General features: G+C 46.3%; 1 protein-coding gene across 9 annotated transcripts in view; it reads right to left on the minus strand.

Annotated features, from left to right (window-relative positions):
- The window catches only part of DAPK2 (death associated protein kinase 2), a 63,528-nt gene that overhangs the window by 14,427 nt on the left and 32,405 nt on the right, over positions 1 to 16,696 (minus strand). For all 9 annotated transcript variants that reach the window (XR_009558577.1, XM_060282982.1, XM_035130930.2 and 6 more), the window contains 7 exons: positions 11,264 to 11,485; positions 9,406 to 9,544; positions 8,281 to 8,410; positions 7,597 to 7,645; positions 6,690 to 6,716; positions 3,014 to 3,166; positions 1,497 to 1,542 (listed from right to left, as the gene is read on the minus strand). Coding sequence is in view for 8 of the 9 variants with exons in the window: in XM_060282982.1 (XP_060138965.1) it covers positions 1,497 to 1,542; positions 3,014 to 3,166; positions 6,690 to 6,716; positions 7,597 to 7,645; positions 8,281 to 8,410; positions 9,406 to 9,544; positions 11,264 to 11,485 (766 nt within the window). In the remaining variant the exon portion in view is untranslated. The remainder of the gene's footprint in view (positions 1 to 1,496; positions 1,543 to 3,013; positions 3,167 to 6,689; positions 6,717 to 7,596; positions 7,646 to 8,280; positions 8,411 to 9,405; positions 9,545 to 11,263; positions 11,486 to 16,696) is intronic.

A 16,696-nucleotide genomic window follows, 5' to 3' on the forward strand; every position in this document is an offset into this window, starting at 1 on the left:
CAGGATTCCGTCATGCATGTCACAGACTTTATTTTATTTTTACCCCCCAAAAAAGGTTGGTGGAACAAAAAACATCCCTGTGAGCACTATGACTGACTGCATGCTGGCATCTGTGCATTTACAGTTTCAAAAGTGGTCATTTTTTGAAAAAAAATAGAAAATATTTCAGAAAATACACTATTGAGCATTCCCACCCCACGCCACCCCCCCTCTGTGTGTGTGTGTGTGTGCACTGGGGTCACCAAAGTCTGTAGCCCTCCTGGAAAGCAAGTTATGGGACAAAACAAACAAGGTCATTTCTAAGTGATTTCTGTGAAATGAGTGTGAGTGTTGTTTGGCTATTTTTCCTGTTTCTGTGGACTGCTTCTGGTTGCCATTCAAAAGCAAGAGTATCAGTGTGTTTGTGTGTATGTGTATATATAATCAATATTGTGTGATCTCAACAATCAGAGCCAGAAGTACGGTACATGGGGCTGGCCGTCTCTCTAATTTTGTGCTATGCCCCGCACAGCAGCTATTTGCGACTGGCACCCCTAACACTCTCAAAATGTGCCCACTGATCCAAAAAGGTTGTTAGCCCCTGATTCATTGTGATGTGAAAAAAATCTTAAGAGTCCAGCACTCCAGATTCCAGCATGCAAAGACCAGCTGCATATATTCCATGTTACAATGGATGTCCAGCAATGAATGAACGTTTGAGTGTCACCTGTAAATAATTGGCTATTCCAGATGAACTGAATGGATTCCCCATAATAATATCACATATCACTGTGTTCTCAATTATTCACAAAATTTGTCTGGGGTCTTCAACATTCAGATGTGAGTATTGACACTGGGCAAATGTAGGACACCCACTGTATCTTCTACACAGCAGAACACCACAAACACAAACACAAAGGAAGACACAGAGAGGCGTGTGGTCCACTGGGTACTTCTAGGCTATAGCCACCCTTGAAAAGTTGTACAAATGCAAGGGAGTGTCTTTTACAACCTCCTATAGATTTCAAGGTGGACTGGATGGAGCAAATTCATACCAGATAGAGCCCAGCCAAACACCGTTGGAATGTGGTTTATGTCTGTTCATGCAAACAGTAGGCAGATGTATCATCATCACAGAACACATTCCATGGCAGAAAACTGTATGCTTGTCAACACGCATCTCAGCATCGCATATTTTTAATCTCTTGCTCAAGACAAGAAAGCATTAAAAAAGGCAACATGTATTATTGTTTTATTTTACAAAGTTTCTGGCAATGTTTGGCAAAAATGGATCTCCCTCCCCCAATGAGGTTAAAACTGTGAGAAACCAAACTAGAAGGTCATTGTCATGCTGCCCATACTGTTTAAAGTCAGATATGCAAAAGCAAGTGAGAATTATGACAGGCGACATTTAAATGCCAAAATGCAGAACTCCATACAAAGCTCTGTCTGACTTCTGTCCAAATAAAAAATACCCCCTTCCCCTGTGACACCACATGCCCCACTTCCAGGCTCACCGTGATCCAGGGGTGAGTGAGAGCTTCTTGGATGGTGAGTCGTTTCCTACAAAGAGAGAAAATGTGTTAAGTAAGCGAGCCTTCCTTGCAGGGAAGAGCTGCTGGTCACAACTGTTCTTGAAGCGTGTTAGAGGATGAAGAGAGGTTAGAGGATGAGCTGAAGATGAAGGACACATGGAAACAGAGCAGACCTGTGCCCGTTAACTGCCTGGATGGGAGGCTACCTGAGAAGAAGATGGGGGACACTCTCTGGAGGAAGTGGCCTTGTGCTGTGCTTCTCAAGCACCCAACAACCACCTGTCTGCTGGGGCACTTGAGACTTTGACAATTGGGCGTGACAATCCACTTGCCAATCATCTGATGTGATAATGATGCCATGTGATTGACAGGTGGGTTGCCCCACCCATCTGCCCCAATTTGGCCCACAGGGTGCTTGACAGATAAGAATTTAGCCTGCTAGGCCAAAAAAGGTCCCCATCCCCACCCACTGCCCCTTTACAATGGCCCAGAAACTACAGGTGGCCTGGAACAGAGGCACAAGATTATTAACTGGGACAATATTTCACTGTGCTCTGTAAGCAACATTGGCTCCCAGGTTCATTTCCAGACCCAATTTACCTTCAAATTGCATTTTAAAACATCTAAGGACTAGGTTACCTGAACAGACTGCCTTCTCCAATATTGAAAGCTTCAGCTCTCTTCCGCAGGCCGTGTCCCAAGTGTCCCTGTGGCACACGCAACCAGCAGGGAGACAGCCTTTTTGGTAGTGATCATTCCTCTGGGCTTGTGGAACAACCTTCCCAAGGAGGACTGCCTGGCACCATTTTGGCTCCAGAAGAGCTTTCTGCTCGCCCAGCCCTTCTAAACAACTATGTAGTAGTTGTGGTTTTTAAATTTTGGGTTCAGTCCGCTTTGGGTTGCATTTTTGGTACTTAGGACATTTGTGGTTTCATAGTTCATATTTACATTTTTTCCTGCTATTTACTGTAAGCTGCCTAGATAGGTTTATGCTGTGAGGCATAAACGAAGCAATCAAACCATTGGGGGGGGGGCAGGACCAGGAAGCTTTAGGGCATGTCTGTACCTCAGCTGAATCCCTCCCGCTTCCTTTAATTTCCCCTCATCCATGCATCTTACAGCTTTCACAACACTCCCCTCCAACTACTGCTGCCCCACACTTTTTCCTCCCTAAATCCATAGATACCCTATGCTTTGAGGGTTAGAGTTATGCTTTTGAGGTTTTTGAAATTGTATTCTCAAAAATTAATAAACATATATTAAAAGAGAAGAAAAAGAAGATGCAAATAGGAGAGCTACATTAATTACATAGGGAATCTGTGGGCTAAGGAAGCACAGAGTGTGAGACATCAGTAGTTGGAGGAGAATTCCCTGTGGAAGAGGGGGAATGAACTGAAGGCGGCATGAGGGGGTCACCATCCACGCTAAGCCAAGGTATGGGTCAGCTCTGAGATTGGCCTTCCTCTCATCCTCCTCCTAGCGGGTCATCTGGGGCTCACCGGGTATCTTTTACCAGAAGCTTCCGAATGAAATCTTTGGCGAGGTCACTGGTATGGCTGAAGAACTCTTCGTCAAATTCATAGTTCACAGCTGTGATGTTGGCCAGCGTCTCCTGCTTGGTATCTCCGAGGAATGGCGAAGCCCCGCTAAGCCTAGAGGGACCATAGGGAGAGAGAAGGGTCATTAGCCTGCAGAGAAAAACAGGGAAAATTGGCCCCATTCCTGACCCCAAAGCAGAGAATGCTATTTAAATCTAGGGTCCTATGAAGAGCTTTGAAATAGGAGACAGAATGATCTGATCTTATAGGGAACAACACCCGGGGATTTCCCCTGTGAAATAAATGGGAGCTCTTCAAGAGCAAAACATGCACTTGTGGGGCTCCTATTTATTATTGAGAGCCAGTGTGGTGCACTAGCTAGAGTGTCGAACTCGGGCCTGGGAGACCAGGGTTCAAATCCCTACTCAGCCATGAATCTCACTGCGTGACTTTGTGCCTAACCTACCTTGCAGGGTTGTTGTGAGGAAAGGTGGGATATATATATATATATATATATATATATATATATATATATATATATATATATATGTAAACTGGCCATGTCCGTTAGTATCCACGTTTCACCAAAACCGCTTGACCGATTGCGCTCAAATTTTGACACAATGGAGAAAGAAAAAAAATTTTTTTTGACACAATGCCGCATGCGGATGTGAGAGCAAGCCCATACCGTTTTCAAAGACAGATGTCACACCTGGACTAGGTAAAAAAACCCAAACCACGTGTTCCAGAACTCACAAATCAGACGAAAGTGCATTCTGGGAAAAGAACCAGGTTGCAAACCAGCACCCTCTAGTGGCGGCTACACTGGTACTACACCTATAGAACCTACAGAACCTTCCCTTTCAACAGCACCTCAACTGCCATTTACAGACTAGGCCGAATGGAGCTACTGACTTGCCTGGGGGGAGGTTGGGGGGAGGAGGGGACAGGATAGGTCAGGACACGGTGGGGCCAGTCACAGGGATGACCCGGGGGTGGGGGGAAGAGGGGGTGTGATACGTCATGGGACAGGACAGGTTGGGGGGGAATCACAGGGAAAACCTGGGGGTGGGGGGAGCAGGGGGCGGGATACGTCATGGATCGACAAAGGGTGGTGGCAGTCATGGGGATTAGCCACGGCAACGCGTGGCAGGGCCAGCTAGTAAATATATAAAATAAATGGTGGGGTTTCCACAGAAATAAATCACCAGGGGATTGTGCCCTATGTCAGTTAGTGCCATTTGGACTTCCTATTTCAGGACAAAAATGTCTTGGGCTCCTCCTACCCAAAATTCACTCGAGACAAGGGATAGGAAAGATGCAGTGAAATCAAATCCAGGAAGCCCCTGGTGCAGGGAGGAAGTTATTTTTCTGCAGGTTCAGCAGCTGGCCTTGTTTGCAATGAAAGAGGGCCTGCCTGCTAATAATACAGTGGGTGCTCAGCAGTCTTTATTTAGCCTGGGAGAGGAGCCTGGCTTCTTTCTCAAATGCCCTTCACTGTAAGCGACGTCCTTTGCTTACCTTTTTTAAAAAAATAATAAAATGTGCCACAGCACTTTCTTGTCTGTCTTTGGAGAGAGATGCTGAGTTGTGAAATCAAGAGACAGGGAAATGCTGCTCCTGTCCCAAGGGTTGAAACAGTCTCCCACTTTCAGGTCTATAACAGTCACCTTCCATATTTAGGCTGCACAGCTTAAATGCTATTTATAGGGATGGACCTTAGCTCAGAGGTGGAGCATCTGTTTTTGTATGCAGAAGGTCTCAGGTCCAGGCCCCACAACATCTCCAGGTAGCAGGTAGGTAGCCGTGTTGGTCTGGATCGAAGTAAAATAAAAAAAATTCCTTCAGTAGCACCTTAAAGACCAACTAAGTTTTTATTTTGGTATGAGCTTTCGTGTGCATGCACACTTCTTCAGATACAGTGAAACTTCCATTTCACTGTATCTGAAGAAGTGTGCATGCACACGAAAGCTCATACCAAAATAAAAACTTAGTTGGTCTTTAAGGTGCTACTGAAGGAATTTTTTTTATTTTATCTCCAGGTAGGTATGGGAACATCCCCTGCCTGAAACCCTGGAGAGCTGCTGCCGGTCAGTGCAGACAATACTGAGTGAGAGAAACCAATGGGTGGACTCAGTATAAGGCTGCTTCCTACATCCCAACAATGTTTGTGGCAGCATCTCCTGACCAATGACCATAATGTAGGAATAATGTCCCTGTTACAGGAAAGGAGGTCATTGTGGAGGAGTGGACAGAGGCTTCATCTGGCACCAGGGGATGCTTAACCCTTCCCCACTGAATCATATTCTCACTCTGCATCAATACAGAGCTTTGAAAACATTCTCAATTAATTTGGGAGGATTTTTTGTGCTGGTCAGCATAATTGATGGGAGTCTATCTTGCTTTCTGCATTGCAATGCATTATTTCCAGGGTTATTCACTATTTTGCATAGAACCAAGCTGTTGTTACACTTAAAAACAACTGTCATGCATTTGAGATTTTGGAAGACTTTATGTTATATTGTTGGTCTTATTTCTGGCCAGTTGTCCATAATAAACTGGTGTGGGTGATGCTATCATAATTCTTCTTCTTTACTTTATGTGCTGTTTTACTGCAGTTGCTTTTGTCCATCACTTTTGTTTTTCTGATTATGTAAGTTGCTTTGTAGGGTAGGCCAGTCTCAGTATCTGCATATTGCAGCTGTTGGGGAAGGAGGCAGAAAGACAGACACGTGGCTCACCTAAGGCCTCAGGGCTTCATGGCAGAGGCAAAATTTGAGCTGAGGACTTTCTTACCACTACCCAACACTAGTTCTATTTGACCAAGGTTTTTCTTTGGGGGGGGGGAGTTGGGAGATGATAGGAAAGGAACACTGAGGAAAAGACTAGACACTGGGGACACACGACTTCATTGAGACTGGGGAGCATTCCATGGACACAGACCCTCTTAGTTTGCTTTCTGCAGACTCCCCCACAATGACTTTGCACAAATTCTGCTTCCAGCCCAAGGACATAGAATCATAGAGTTGGAAGAGACCACAAGGGCCATCCAGTCCAACACCCTGCCAAGCATGGGTAACAACAGTTTGCATCAAAGTGTTCAAAGCACACAAGAACCTACTGCTGATTTTTGGGGGGGGGGGAGAGCTCAGCATAGGAAGACACGGCACCGCCACCTAGCGAGCAGCCTTGGCAACTGCATTGTGGAACTGGAATTTGGAGAAAGGCACCTGCATGCTTAGAGGTGGCAAGCAGGCAGCTGTGGCTCAAGTAGATTTTGAACTGGGGACTAGAGAGGTGCTGGGCTAACAACAGGGGTGGGTGGCTGTGGCTTCCCCCTGCCCCATGGAATCCCTGCCAATAACCTGCTCTTAGCTATGATCTCGGGGTGGAGGAGAAGGGATGATTCCGGGGAGGGACTGCTCTTTATCAAGGGTAAGGTCGACTGAGTTCTACCCAGCGTTCTCTGGAACAAATCCAGTAACTGGGAGTGACTTCTGCTTTAATTTGCTGGGGGCCAATTTGTGCGGATAAAATGGTGGGGTGGGAATCATGTATGTCACATTGAGCTCCCTGGAGGAAAAGCAGGGCATAAAAGCAATACAAAAACAGATATATAAGCCAGTGCAGTACTTACAGAATGTAAGTGATAACTCCTATACTCCTGAAACAAAGCAAAAGAGAAAAATGGAAACATTTAGATTAACATCCACTATTGTGTAATCTACTGGCATATGCAGATGGAAAGTGGGGAAAAGAAAGCCACAGTGGGACCTAACTTTGACAAATAAACACATCTTATACCATGTTTGGTTCGAAAGCACGTCAAAATGCAAGTAGATAAATAGGAACCGCTACAGCGGGAAGGTAAACGGCGTTTCCGTGTGCTGCTCTGGTTTGCCAGAAGTGGCTTTGTCATGCTGGCCACATGACCTGGAAGCTATACGCCGGCTCCCTCGGCCAATAATGCGAGATGAGCGCGCAACCCCAGAGTCGGTCACGACTGGACCTAATGGTCAGGGGTCCCTTTACCTTTAATAATAATATAAAGAGAGTGTTGGCATTGCTGGTGTTTTTCCATAGAACTTGGCCAAACTAGTTAAGAAGGTTTTGAATATTTACCAACTTATAAAACCCCAGCAGTGGCTCTTTCACTTGACGCAACCAAAGCTTTTGATAAAGTTAATTGGGATTTTCATAAAGAATTATTAAAGTTACAAGAATTTGGCACCCAAAGTTTATAGGGATTATTAATCAGCTTTATGATAGCAATTTAGCACATATTTGAGTTGGTGGTAGAGATTCTAATCAATTTCCAGTCTATAAGAGAACAAAACAAGGTTGTCCACTTTCACCCTTTTTATTTAGAACCACTGGCTGAACTAATTAGAAATAACCCGATAATAACTGGAGTTCAAAGCAGTCACATGCAACACAGTATAAGAATGTTTGCAGATGGTATCTTGCTTTTATTGACTGATCTCAAACCATCAAACAAGAAGTGATGCTATTCTGGAAGGGAATGGAAAGAGGAAAATCTTTACCACATATCTGCAGCCAGCCCAAGAGGCTCGTAGTTCACTATTTCTGGTGCTGAAAGGAACAACAAGAATCAGCAAGAGGGTGCACCAAGGATTTTAAAGGCAAGTACAGAATCACAAACCTAGAAGGCAGGCAGACACACACACACACACACACACACACACACACACACCCTCTGGAGCCCCCAGGACACAATTCCCCTCATCCTTCCCAACCCGCACTCTCAGCGCTACTGCTCATGCCCCACCTCCACAAACAATAAGAAATTCCCGGGGCATAACTCACACCAAAGGCTGGTCTCCTTTGGAAGGAGGTCATGGGAGGGCTTGCTGGCATTTCATAACATTTGAGAACATTTTCAGACTTGCAGGTGAAGGGGGGGAAGCTTAACCTAGGAATGGAAAACATGTGTCCTTCCAGGTGTTGTTCGACTTGGATAGCCGCAGCCAGCAGAGCCAATAAGCAGGGAGAATGGGAACTGTAGTCCGCCAGCCTCTGGGGGGCCACGGGTTCTCGTACCCTACAGTGCAGGGACCCCCACAGACCAGTTTCCATGAAGCACATGTACTTTTCAGTCGCTCTAATCTAAACAAGTGGCAACCACAATGAATGCCAGTGACTGTAGTCTAAACTTTGACTGAATGATTAAACAATCAACAACTAACAGTGAAATGGCTGAGACTTACCTACAAATTCTGGTGTCCCAAAAATATTTTTAAACTCAACGCCATCTTCTATTTCATGAGCCAGACCAAAATCAATCAGTTTTATGTGCGGGATGGGGATATTCTTTTCTAGCAGCATAATATTCTCAGGCTTATTGGATAACAGGGAAGACACACATACAAAGAAATAATAAAGTCAGGTTTGTGGATTGATCCAGCCCTATTTTTTAACAGGAATGTAAGAATCTGCCAATGTATACAAATCAGCTGAGCTCTGGTTTATTTGTTTATAGAATGTCTTACTTGCCCTTTCTCCAGAAGGTTGCAAAGGCTTACAAGTCCACATGGTACAGGAGCCACAAAAACCAAGCATGTTTAAACCACACCCCAGCCTTTCCTTTCCCAACCTGGTGCCTCCAAATGTTTTGAACTGCAACTCCCACCAGTCTCAGCCAGCCAGGGCCATCTTACCCATAGGTGCTAGGGGTGCTGGGCACCCGGGTGCCGGGCTCTCAGGGGCACCTTGCTGAGAGTCCGGGGCCCGAGAGTTGAGTTTGGGGAAGAGCCCATTTGTTGGTCGGCACGCTGTGGTAGGCTCTTCTGCTGTGGGCAGCTCTGGGCCATGAGTTCGGGGGTGACTGAGCCAGCGAGACGCTGAGGCGGCCAGCCGGCTCCGCCCTCCTGTGCGCCTGGGAATGGGCAACCGGGGGGTGGGGTGCCAGGTGGATTTTTGCACCCTGGCGCCACATATGCTTAAGACAGCCCTGCAGCTAGCACAGCTAAGAAAGGCTGAGGGCTGACTGGGAGTTGTAGCCCTCAAAATATGGAGGGCACCAGGCTGGTGAAAGCTGATCTACAGTCAGCTGCCAACAGGGTCGCCAACTTGGGACCCAGATTATGGGTGCTCAGAGGCACATGCAATGTAATGTGACGCCATGATGTCACGTTGCGCTGTGATGTCATGACATCACATTGCATCACATGTGCCGCAGAGGTGCCTGGGAACCCTGGAAGTCCTGTCCAAGGCCCTGTGGTGTGGGTGCCAAGCACCCACAACAAGAATTTTATGGGTGCCCAGTCCCCCAGGGCCCCCTAGAGTTGGCATCAGTGGCTGCCAAGCCCATTCTGCCTGACTTCCCTGCTTACCTTTAAATCAAAATGGGCTATTTTCTTGTCATGCAAGTAGCTGACACCATCTAGGATCTGCTTAATGAACTGTGTGGCTTCCTCTTCACTCAGCGACTCCTTCTGGGCCAGGAAATCAAAAAGTTCTCCTCCAGACACGCTACAAAACCAACAAGAAAGCATTGTGATAGCTGCATTGACAGCAAAACGATGCAGATTCATTGTACTATTCTGCTTCTGGTTCCCTGGATTAGTCTAATGGATGTTTCTAACAAATTACTACTGCTGTTTGTTGAATAGAGCATTCATCCTGAATTCTTTGCAGAAAGCTTATGAGGTGGTTAGACTGTGTCCAATCTTTATTTTTATTTTGCAAAGTCTCTGGTCTTTATTGAGCATTTGTTCCAATTTGTTTAAGCAGTGATTATATGATAATGAGCACTAATCCTGCATTCTTCCTGATTTGCTTGCTGAGTGTTTATACATAATCTGGTTAATCATTCATTCACCCCACATTTTTAAATGCATTTGCCCATCACTTTCCAAACTGCAAAAAGTCCATTGAATTTTTTTTTTGTTGGACTAGGGCAACGCAGCATTTTAATCTGCTTTAAATGTACAGTCCTAACATTCTGGTATCTGGTAAGCTCTTGAATCCCTATCACAAATTACTGACACTCTCAAGAGCCAACAGTTCTCTTTTGTGGATAAGGCTGGGAGGAAGATTTACAACACTTTTTTTTCTTTGTCCCCTAGTTAAATATATTTTGATACACTACATATGCATATCACTTATGCACTTATTTTTAAGATAATTTATAATCCTCATCTTCTATCCCATATGGGACCTTTATGGAAATGAATGGTCAATGGCATCAGCAGCACAATAAAACCCTCAAACCAATTGTTGTTGTTTAGTCGTTTAGTCGTGTCCGACTCTTCGTGACCCCATGGACCATAGCACGCCAGGCACTCCTGTCTTGCACTGCCTCCCGCAGTTTGGTCAAACTCATGTTCGTAGCTTCAAACCAATTACTGCACAGAAAGAACAACTGGGATGTACCTGAGCATGCTATCAACATTGCTGCCCCCCCCCCCTAAATGGGCACCTTGCCAATTATAAGTTTGTTCCTTTTAAAAGGATCCAATTTGATTTATGTCTTACGCTGCAAGTGTTTCCTATTGCAGCTCAATTCTTTGTTTAGAATAGTTGAACAAACTGATTTTATAGCCCCTGTGGTCCAGGAAACTGGATATAAGTTAAATGCATATAATGAAGCAGTTTACTGCCCTGAATAATGAGTCAGGAATGGGGTGTGTATGAGACTCATACACACACCAACACCGATATACACGAACTTATTCAAAATACAACGTGCCACCAAAGCTGGTCACTGAACCTTGAAATTCTGATGGACAGCTAACATGTTGCACACAAGTTCTCCACAAGGTGGCCCTCAGCACCAACACAGTTTTCTATGGAAAATCCCAAGAATCTTAGGCTGCTGGGGGGGAAACAAGAAGAGTCCAATCCCAATTGTGGTTTTAGGGGCTAGAGGGCCTGGAATTCTGCACTTGATGGGCTCAAATTTTGCAAACAAAGGAATAGATGGAGCAGACTTCTTTGCAATTATTCAAATAATTTGCACACTTTCTATCGCTTATTAAGCATAACTTAGTCTGGTTTTACTCTTCATGGGCAAACCCTTACTCTCTGCACACTATACTTGATTCAGCTCCCCAGTGGGCTTCTGATATTTCAACAGATATTGCTTGCACATATTCTAGCTTATTTTAAGAACTTTTATATCTATTCATTCATTTGTTTTAAAAGTGCATTCCTATGCATTCCAGCACATTTGCAGCCTCTCCTACTCACAGCTCAAGGATAAGGACCACATCAGTCTTGTTCTCATACACGTCATGCAGCTTGATTATATTGGCGTGAAGGATCTGCTGGAGGATGTTGACCTCTCTTTCAATCTCCTCTCGTCGGACTCCACGGCGGCTGGCACGGCTCTGTCGTTTCTTGATAAATTTGGCGGCGTATTCCATCCCCGTGACCTTCTCTCGGCATTTCTTCACTATAGCAAACTGGCCGCTGCAAAGAAGAAAGAGGAGCTGAAGGCAATTCTCCCACACCAGGGAAACTGGCAATCCTTTGGGAAGCCAGGGAGTGGGTGCAGGAGATGGGTTCAAATTCCTAGAGTAGCCCCAGTTGCGGCTACAGACAAAACAAAGATAGTTGGATATGCTAAAATGCATTAAAAAATGTCAACAGAACCCTAATATTCAAGACATAAGAATGTAAGAAGAGCATTGCTGGATCAGGCAATGGCCCAACTAGTCTAGCATCCTGTTCTCACAGCAGTCAACCAGATGTCCCAGTGGGAATCCCAGAAGCAGGACCTGAACACAACAGCCCTCTCCCCTCCTGTAGTTTCCAGCAACTGGTATTCAAGCACCACTGCCTCTGAGCTTAGAGGCAGAGCACAGCCATTGCGACAAATTGCCATTGGTAGCCTTGCCCTCCATGAATCTGCCCGCATTCTCTTTTGGTCAAATCCCTACAAATGCCTTTATTTAAACAGTGTGTGTTTCACAGGGCTGGTGTACCCATTAGGCAGGATGAGGCTGCTCTCTAAGATGGACAAAGCCCCCAAGGCAACACTCCCTTGGTCATCTTGCCTACACCTCCTCCAGTAGAGAAGCTGCAGCAGCATTTTGGGTGAGAATGTGCCAATTTCTGGCAAGATCTCATTGAAATTTGGCAAGATCATGCAGGGAATGTGAGATCTCACATGATATCACCCAAAATTGGTGGCGCAGGCACTTCCTGTTTTGCCACAAGCAGCGGCACAGTGACACATCTCCCGCATCGCTTCTCATGCTTTTTCAATTTGCCTTTGTGGACAGAAGAAGAAGAAGAAGAAGAAGAAGAAGAAGAAGAAGAAGAAGAAGAAGAAGAAGAAGAAGAAGAAGAAGAAGTCTCAAAGTGGCTAACATTCTCCTTTCCCTTCCTCCCCCACAACAAACACTCTGTGAGGTGAGTGGGGTTGAGAGACTTCAGGGAAGTGTGACTAGCCCGGTTCCCCAGATTACGAGCCTACCGCTCTTAACCAATACACCACACTGGCTCTCTTGCACCTAGTCAGACAATTTCTCCCTCCATCCCATCCCAGTGTTGTCTTCTCTGGCTAGCAGGGGCTCTCGAGAGGGGGGAGGGGTGTTTCAGGCAGAGGGGGGGTCTCCTTTCCATCACCTGTTGCAACCTGGGACCTTCAGAATGCAAAGCAGGTGCTCCACTACCCACCCACTGGCCTACAGGTGAGACAGAGAGTGCAAAGACACTCACCAGAACATAGGAAGCTGCCTTACACAAAGTCAGACTATTGGTCCTTTGAGCTCTGTACTGACTGGCAGCAATGGCTCTCCATGGTTTGAGACGGGAGTCCTTCTCAAGCCCTACCTGGAGGTGCCAGGTATTGAATCTGGGACCTTCTGAATGCAAAGCAGATGCTCTGCCACTCAGCACAAGCAGCTGGACACACCCAACACAAAGCACTGCAGCCTGGCAAAGATTGAAAGCTTTGAGTCTGTTTTTGAATAATGTCTATTTGGTTTGTCTAAAAGAGAAATGTGAGCATAAAAAGGGTTTTCTTAGCTCAGAGTTTCAGGGCTCAGAGAAGTTAGCCTTGGGTTAATGTACCCTTTTGGCTCTAGGCAAACTTAATTTTTTAAAATAATAATAATAATAATCTCCCAGGCTTTTAAAGTATTAACTTGCAGGTGTGTAGCAAGGGAGGGGCGTAGGGGGTGGGCCGCACCTAGCTCCACTCTGATGGGGGCAGCATGCAGGGACAGTGCCCCCAGCCCCTGGCCCACCCCTCACCTCCTCTGCCCGAGCAGGAAGAAGCAAAGCATGTTACGGAGCGCACTATGGGCGGCAGCAAACCGCTCCGTAGCGCGCTCTGCTTTAGAGCGTGCCGGCCGAGCACAGCAGCAGCACCAACCCGGATGGACTGCGCATGTGCAGACATGCACAGTCCGTCCTGGTGCGTGCGTCATGACACATGCACGCTGCGGAGCGACACCCCGCCCCCAAGGGGGTGCCGCCCCGGGCAGCCAAGCGGCACCGTTCGCCACTGTTAACTTGTAAACTGTCCAGATATGCTACGCAATTCTGGCTAGTTTTTGCTATTATTTTTGTGTTATTTATTACACTATATAGAAATTTATAAAACCTTCACAAACAAATGAAAAATCTTTATGAAATCCTGATATGGCAAGAGAGGGAGACCTCCTAATACAACTTTTTAAAATTGATTTCAGAGTTATGAAGTCTACAAATGCAATTTTTAAAAAAAACTTTAAAAGTTACAGGGGGGATTATGCCACCCCCCCCAGTCAAATACCTTATTTAAATGTTTTAGCACACTACAAACTTTTTTACAACTTGAGACTATTCTTAAATGTCAGCTGGCCTGACTTGACCACAGCTGCTGCGTTTCAAGGTTATTCTTCAACCACCAATTTTAGTATTTCCTCCAAAGCTCAGAAAAAGGAAACAAGTGCTGCATCCTCTAGTAGTTTAGTGTGATGGAAGCCCCCCTCAGATCCAGGTAGGAAGTAATTAGTCAGCCAAGGAAGGAAGCAGAGAATTCCACATAAAGTACAGTGTGGATGAGATCACTTTGCCGCTTCCTGTCTTCCTCTTGTACATGAAAACACTAGGTATGATTTGAATGCAGATCAGGTGTGGGAGCGGAGAGATGGCTGCTGTATTAAACCTTCTCACGATTTCCAGGCAATGAACCCAAGTCAGGCGAGGCGGAAAAGAGGCCTAATTCACACGATGCTTTACAGCAGGCTTTCCCAAAACTGGTGCCCTCCAAATGTTTTGGACTACACCTCCCATCAGACCATAGCTGCCAAGTTTTCCCTTTTCTCGCAAGGAAGCCTATTCAGCATAAGGGAAAATCCCTTAAAAAAGGGATAACTTGGCAGCTATGCATCAGACCCAGCTTGGGGAAGGCTGATTATTATTTTGCATTTATACAGCACAAAACATTGAATGTTGCATTGGATAATAACATAAGCAAAACAGAGGGGCCCAGATGATATTGCAATCTAAATCAGGGGTCAGCAAACTTTTTCAGCAGGGGGTTGGCCCACCGTCCCTCAGACCTTGTGGGGGGGCCGGACTATATATTTTTTTTGGGGGGGATGAATGAATTCCTATGCCCCACAAATAACCCGGAGATGCATTTTGAATAAAAGGACACATTCTACTCATGTAAAAACACGCTGATTCCCAGACCAGGCCGGATTGAGAAGGCGATTGGGCCGGATTCGGCCCCTGGGCCTTAGTTTGCCTACCCATGGTGTAAATGTTAACAGTGGGGAAGAAAACTGCAATGGGGCATAGATGCAGTGGAGTTATGTGTCCTTAGATTTTGTTTCATTTGAGACTGGGGACATGGGTTTGAAGCCAAAGGCTTTGTGAAAGGTGTAATGGGATCCATGGAGGGAGAATGCAGGACAAGACAGCTCTGTGAAGGAGCCATGGCACTGTGTGCCGGAGCAGCAGCAAAAACAACAACAGGGCGGTTAATGAGCTCCACCTGCTCTGAGAAGGAAATAAGGAGGCTTCCAAGTTTTACTACTGCTTTACTACTCTTTATGATCCAGTGCACTGGTCTTCAATTGGTGGTGGTAGGGTGTTGGGACCCACAAGTAGGTTGTCGCCTGATGCAAGGTGGGTCGCAACAAGAGTATTGCTATCACATTGATATGTGGTAAAAGATTACGAAATGGGTCCCCAAATGCATGTTTGGGTCAAAAGCAGGTTATGGCTCTGGGGGGAAAGGTTGAAGATATTTGACCTCGATAAATTTAGGGGATAGGTCGACACAGCTTCCTACATTATGGGACATTGTGGGTGTAAGTACCAGGTGGGGGTGGGGCTGTCATGGCAAGAATTTACCAGTCCACTACTGGGAAAAGGCCAGCTTGGAGAAAGAATCTGAAGAAAGATATAACTGTGCTTAACTGGCCCTGGCACGTGTTGCTGTGCATTAGTCTTGTCAAATGGAGGGTAATAGTCCCCTTTCAGATCCCCTCAGATCCCCCTGAGCCTCAGAGTCCCACTGTTTTACAGGTGTTATGTTTAAACAGGGGTATCCCTGTGAGTCCCCCAACCCTGTTCCGATCCATTACTTATCCCGTCCCCTCTTCTCCCCCACCCCCCAGGTCATCTCTGTGATTGGGGTCACCCTGTCCTGACCCATGAGGTATTCAGACCCCGTCCCCCCCAAGTCCCCCCCGGTAAGTCCCCACCTCCATTTGGTTGGTGTGGGTGATCTATATCATTCCCCGCAGGGGTGTCCGATGGATGAGGTCTCCCGTCCCCTCCTCTCCCAGGTCTGTGGGTCCTCCTTGTGATTCTCCTCCCCCTGTGCTGAGGTATGAAGTATTCCGTTCCCTCTCCCCCTGAGTCATTCCCGCTCCCCCCCCCACCGTCTGGTGGTTTGACGTATTATGTCCTCTCCTTCCCCCATTCCCCGGTTCCCTTTGAGTGACCGTGTGTTGAGAGTCATGTCGTCGGGCCGTGGAGGTTTCGGTGTCGACGTCGGGGTGGTGTGTTTCCTGTGGTGGATGTGGCGGGTGTGGTGGTGGAGGGGGGAGCCCTCTGTTGAGGCCTGTGGTGGTGACTCCGATGGTTGGAAATGGCGTCCTGGCGAGGTTTGCGGTGGGGTTTGGGTGGGGGCGTGGTCAGTTGTATCCGCCCCTGGAGATGCAGATTTTTTGGAATAATTCCCAGCTTCTCTGGGTATCTGAGTGGTGGGTCCCAAAATTTGCCGAAACAGTGTTTTTTCGGCACAGGTATGGCATCTGACCACGGAAATGGTATGGTGTCACTCTCTTGGTGGCAAGTGAGGTTGTGGCCAAACCTGAGGGGTATTGGTCCAGCGGTTTTTGTGACCATTCATGTGGAACAAACAGAGTCAGTCTACATTTATATATACAGTATATAGATTTATATCCCATCTTTGCTCCCAACAGCTCACAGTGGTATGTGTGGTTCTTCACCCTACCTTTTTTCCATTTTAAAAAGATTCTCACTACAATCCCATGGGGTTGCACCACAGAAACAATTCTGCAACAGTTTCAGGTGAATGGATGCGGCAAAATATGATGGGTTTCCTCCTTTTGCATCCGTAACTCGACTCACAGGCAGACATTCAACCTGTTGTTTGGAGTAATCCACATATTCAGATCTGCAGGTGGAAAATCTGCTCATCAAGAAGAT

The sequence above is a fragment of the Zootoca vivipara genome, chromosome 14 (assembly GCF_963506605.1).
Source record: "Zootoca vivipara chromosome 14, rZooViv1.1, whole genome shotgun sequence".
Lineage (NCBI taxonomy): Eukaryota > Metazoa > Chordata > Lepidosauria > Squamata > Lacertidae > Zootoca > Zootoca vivipara.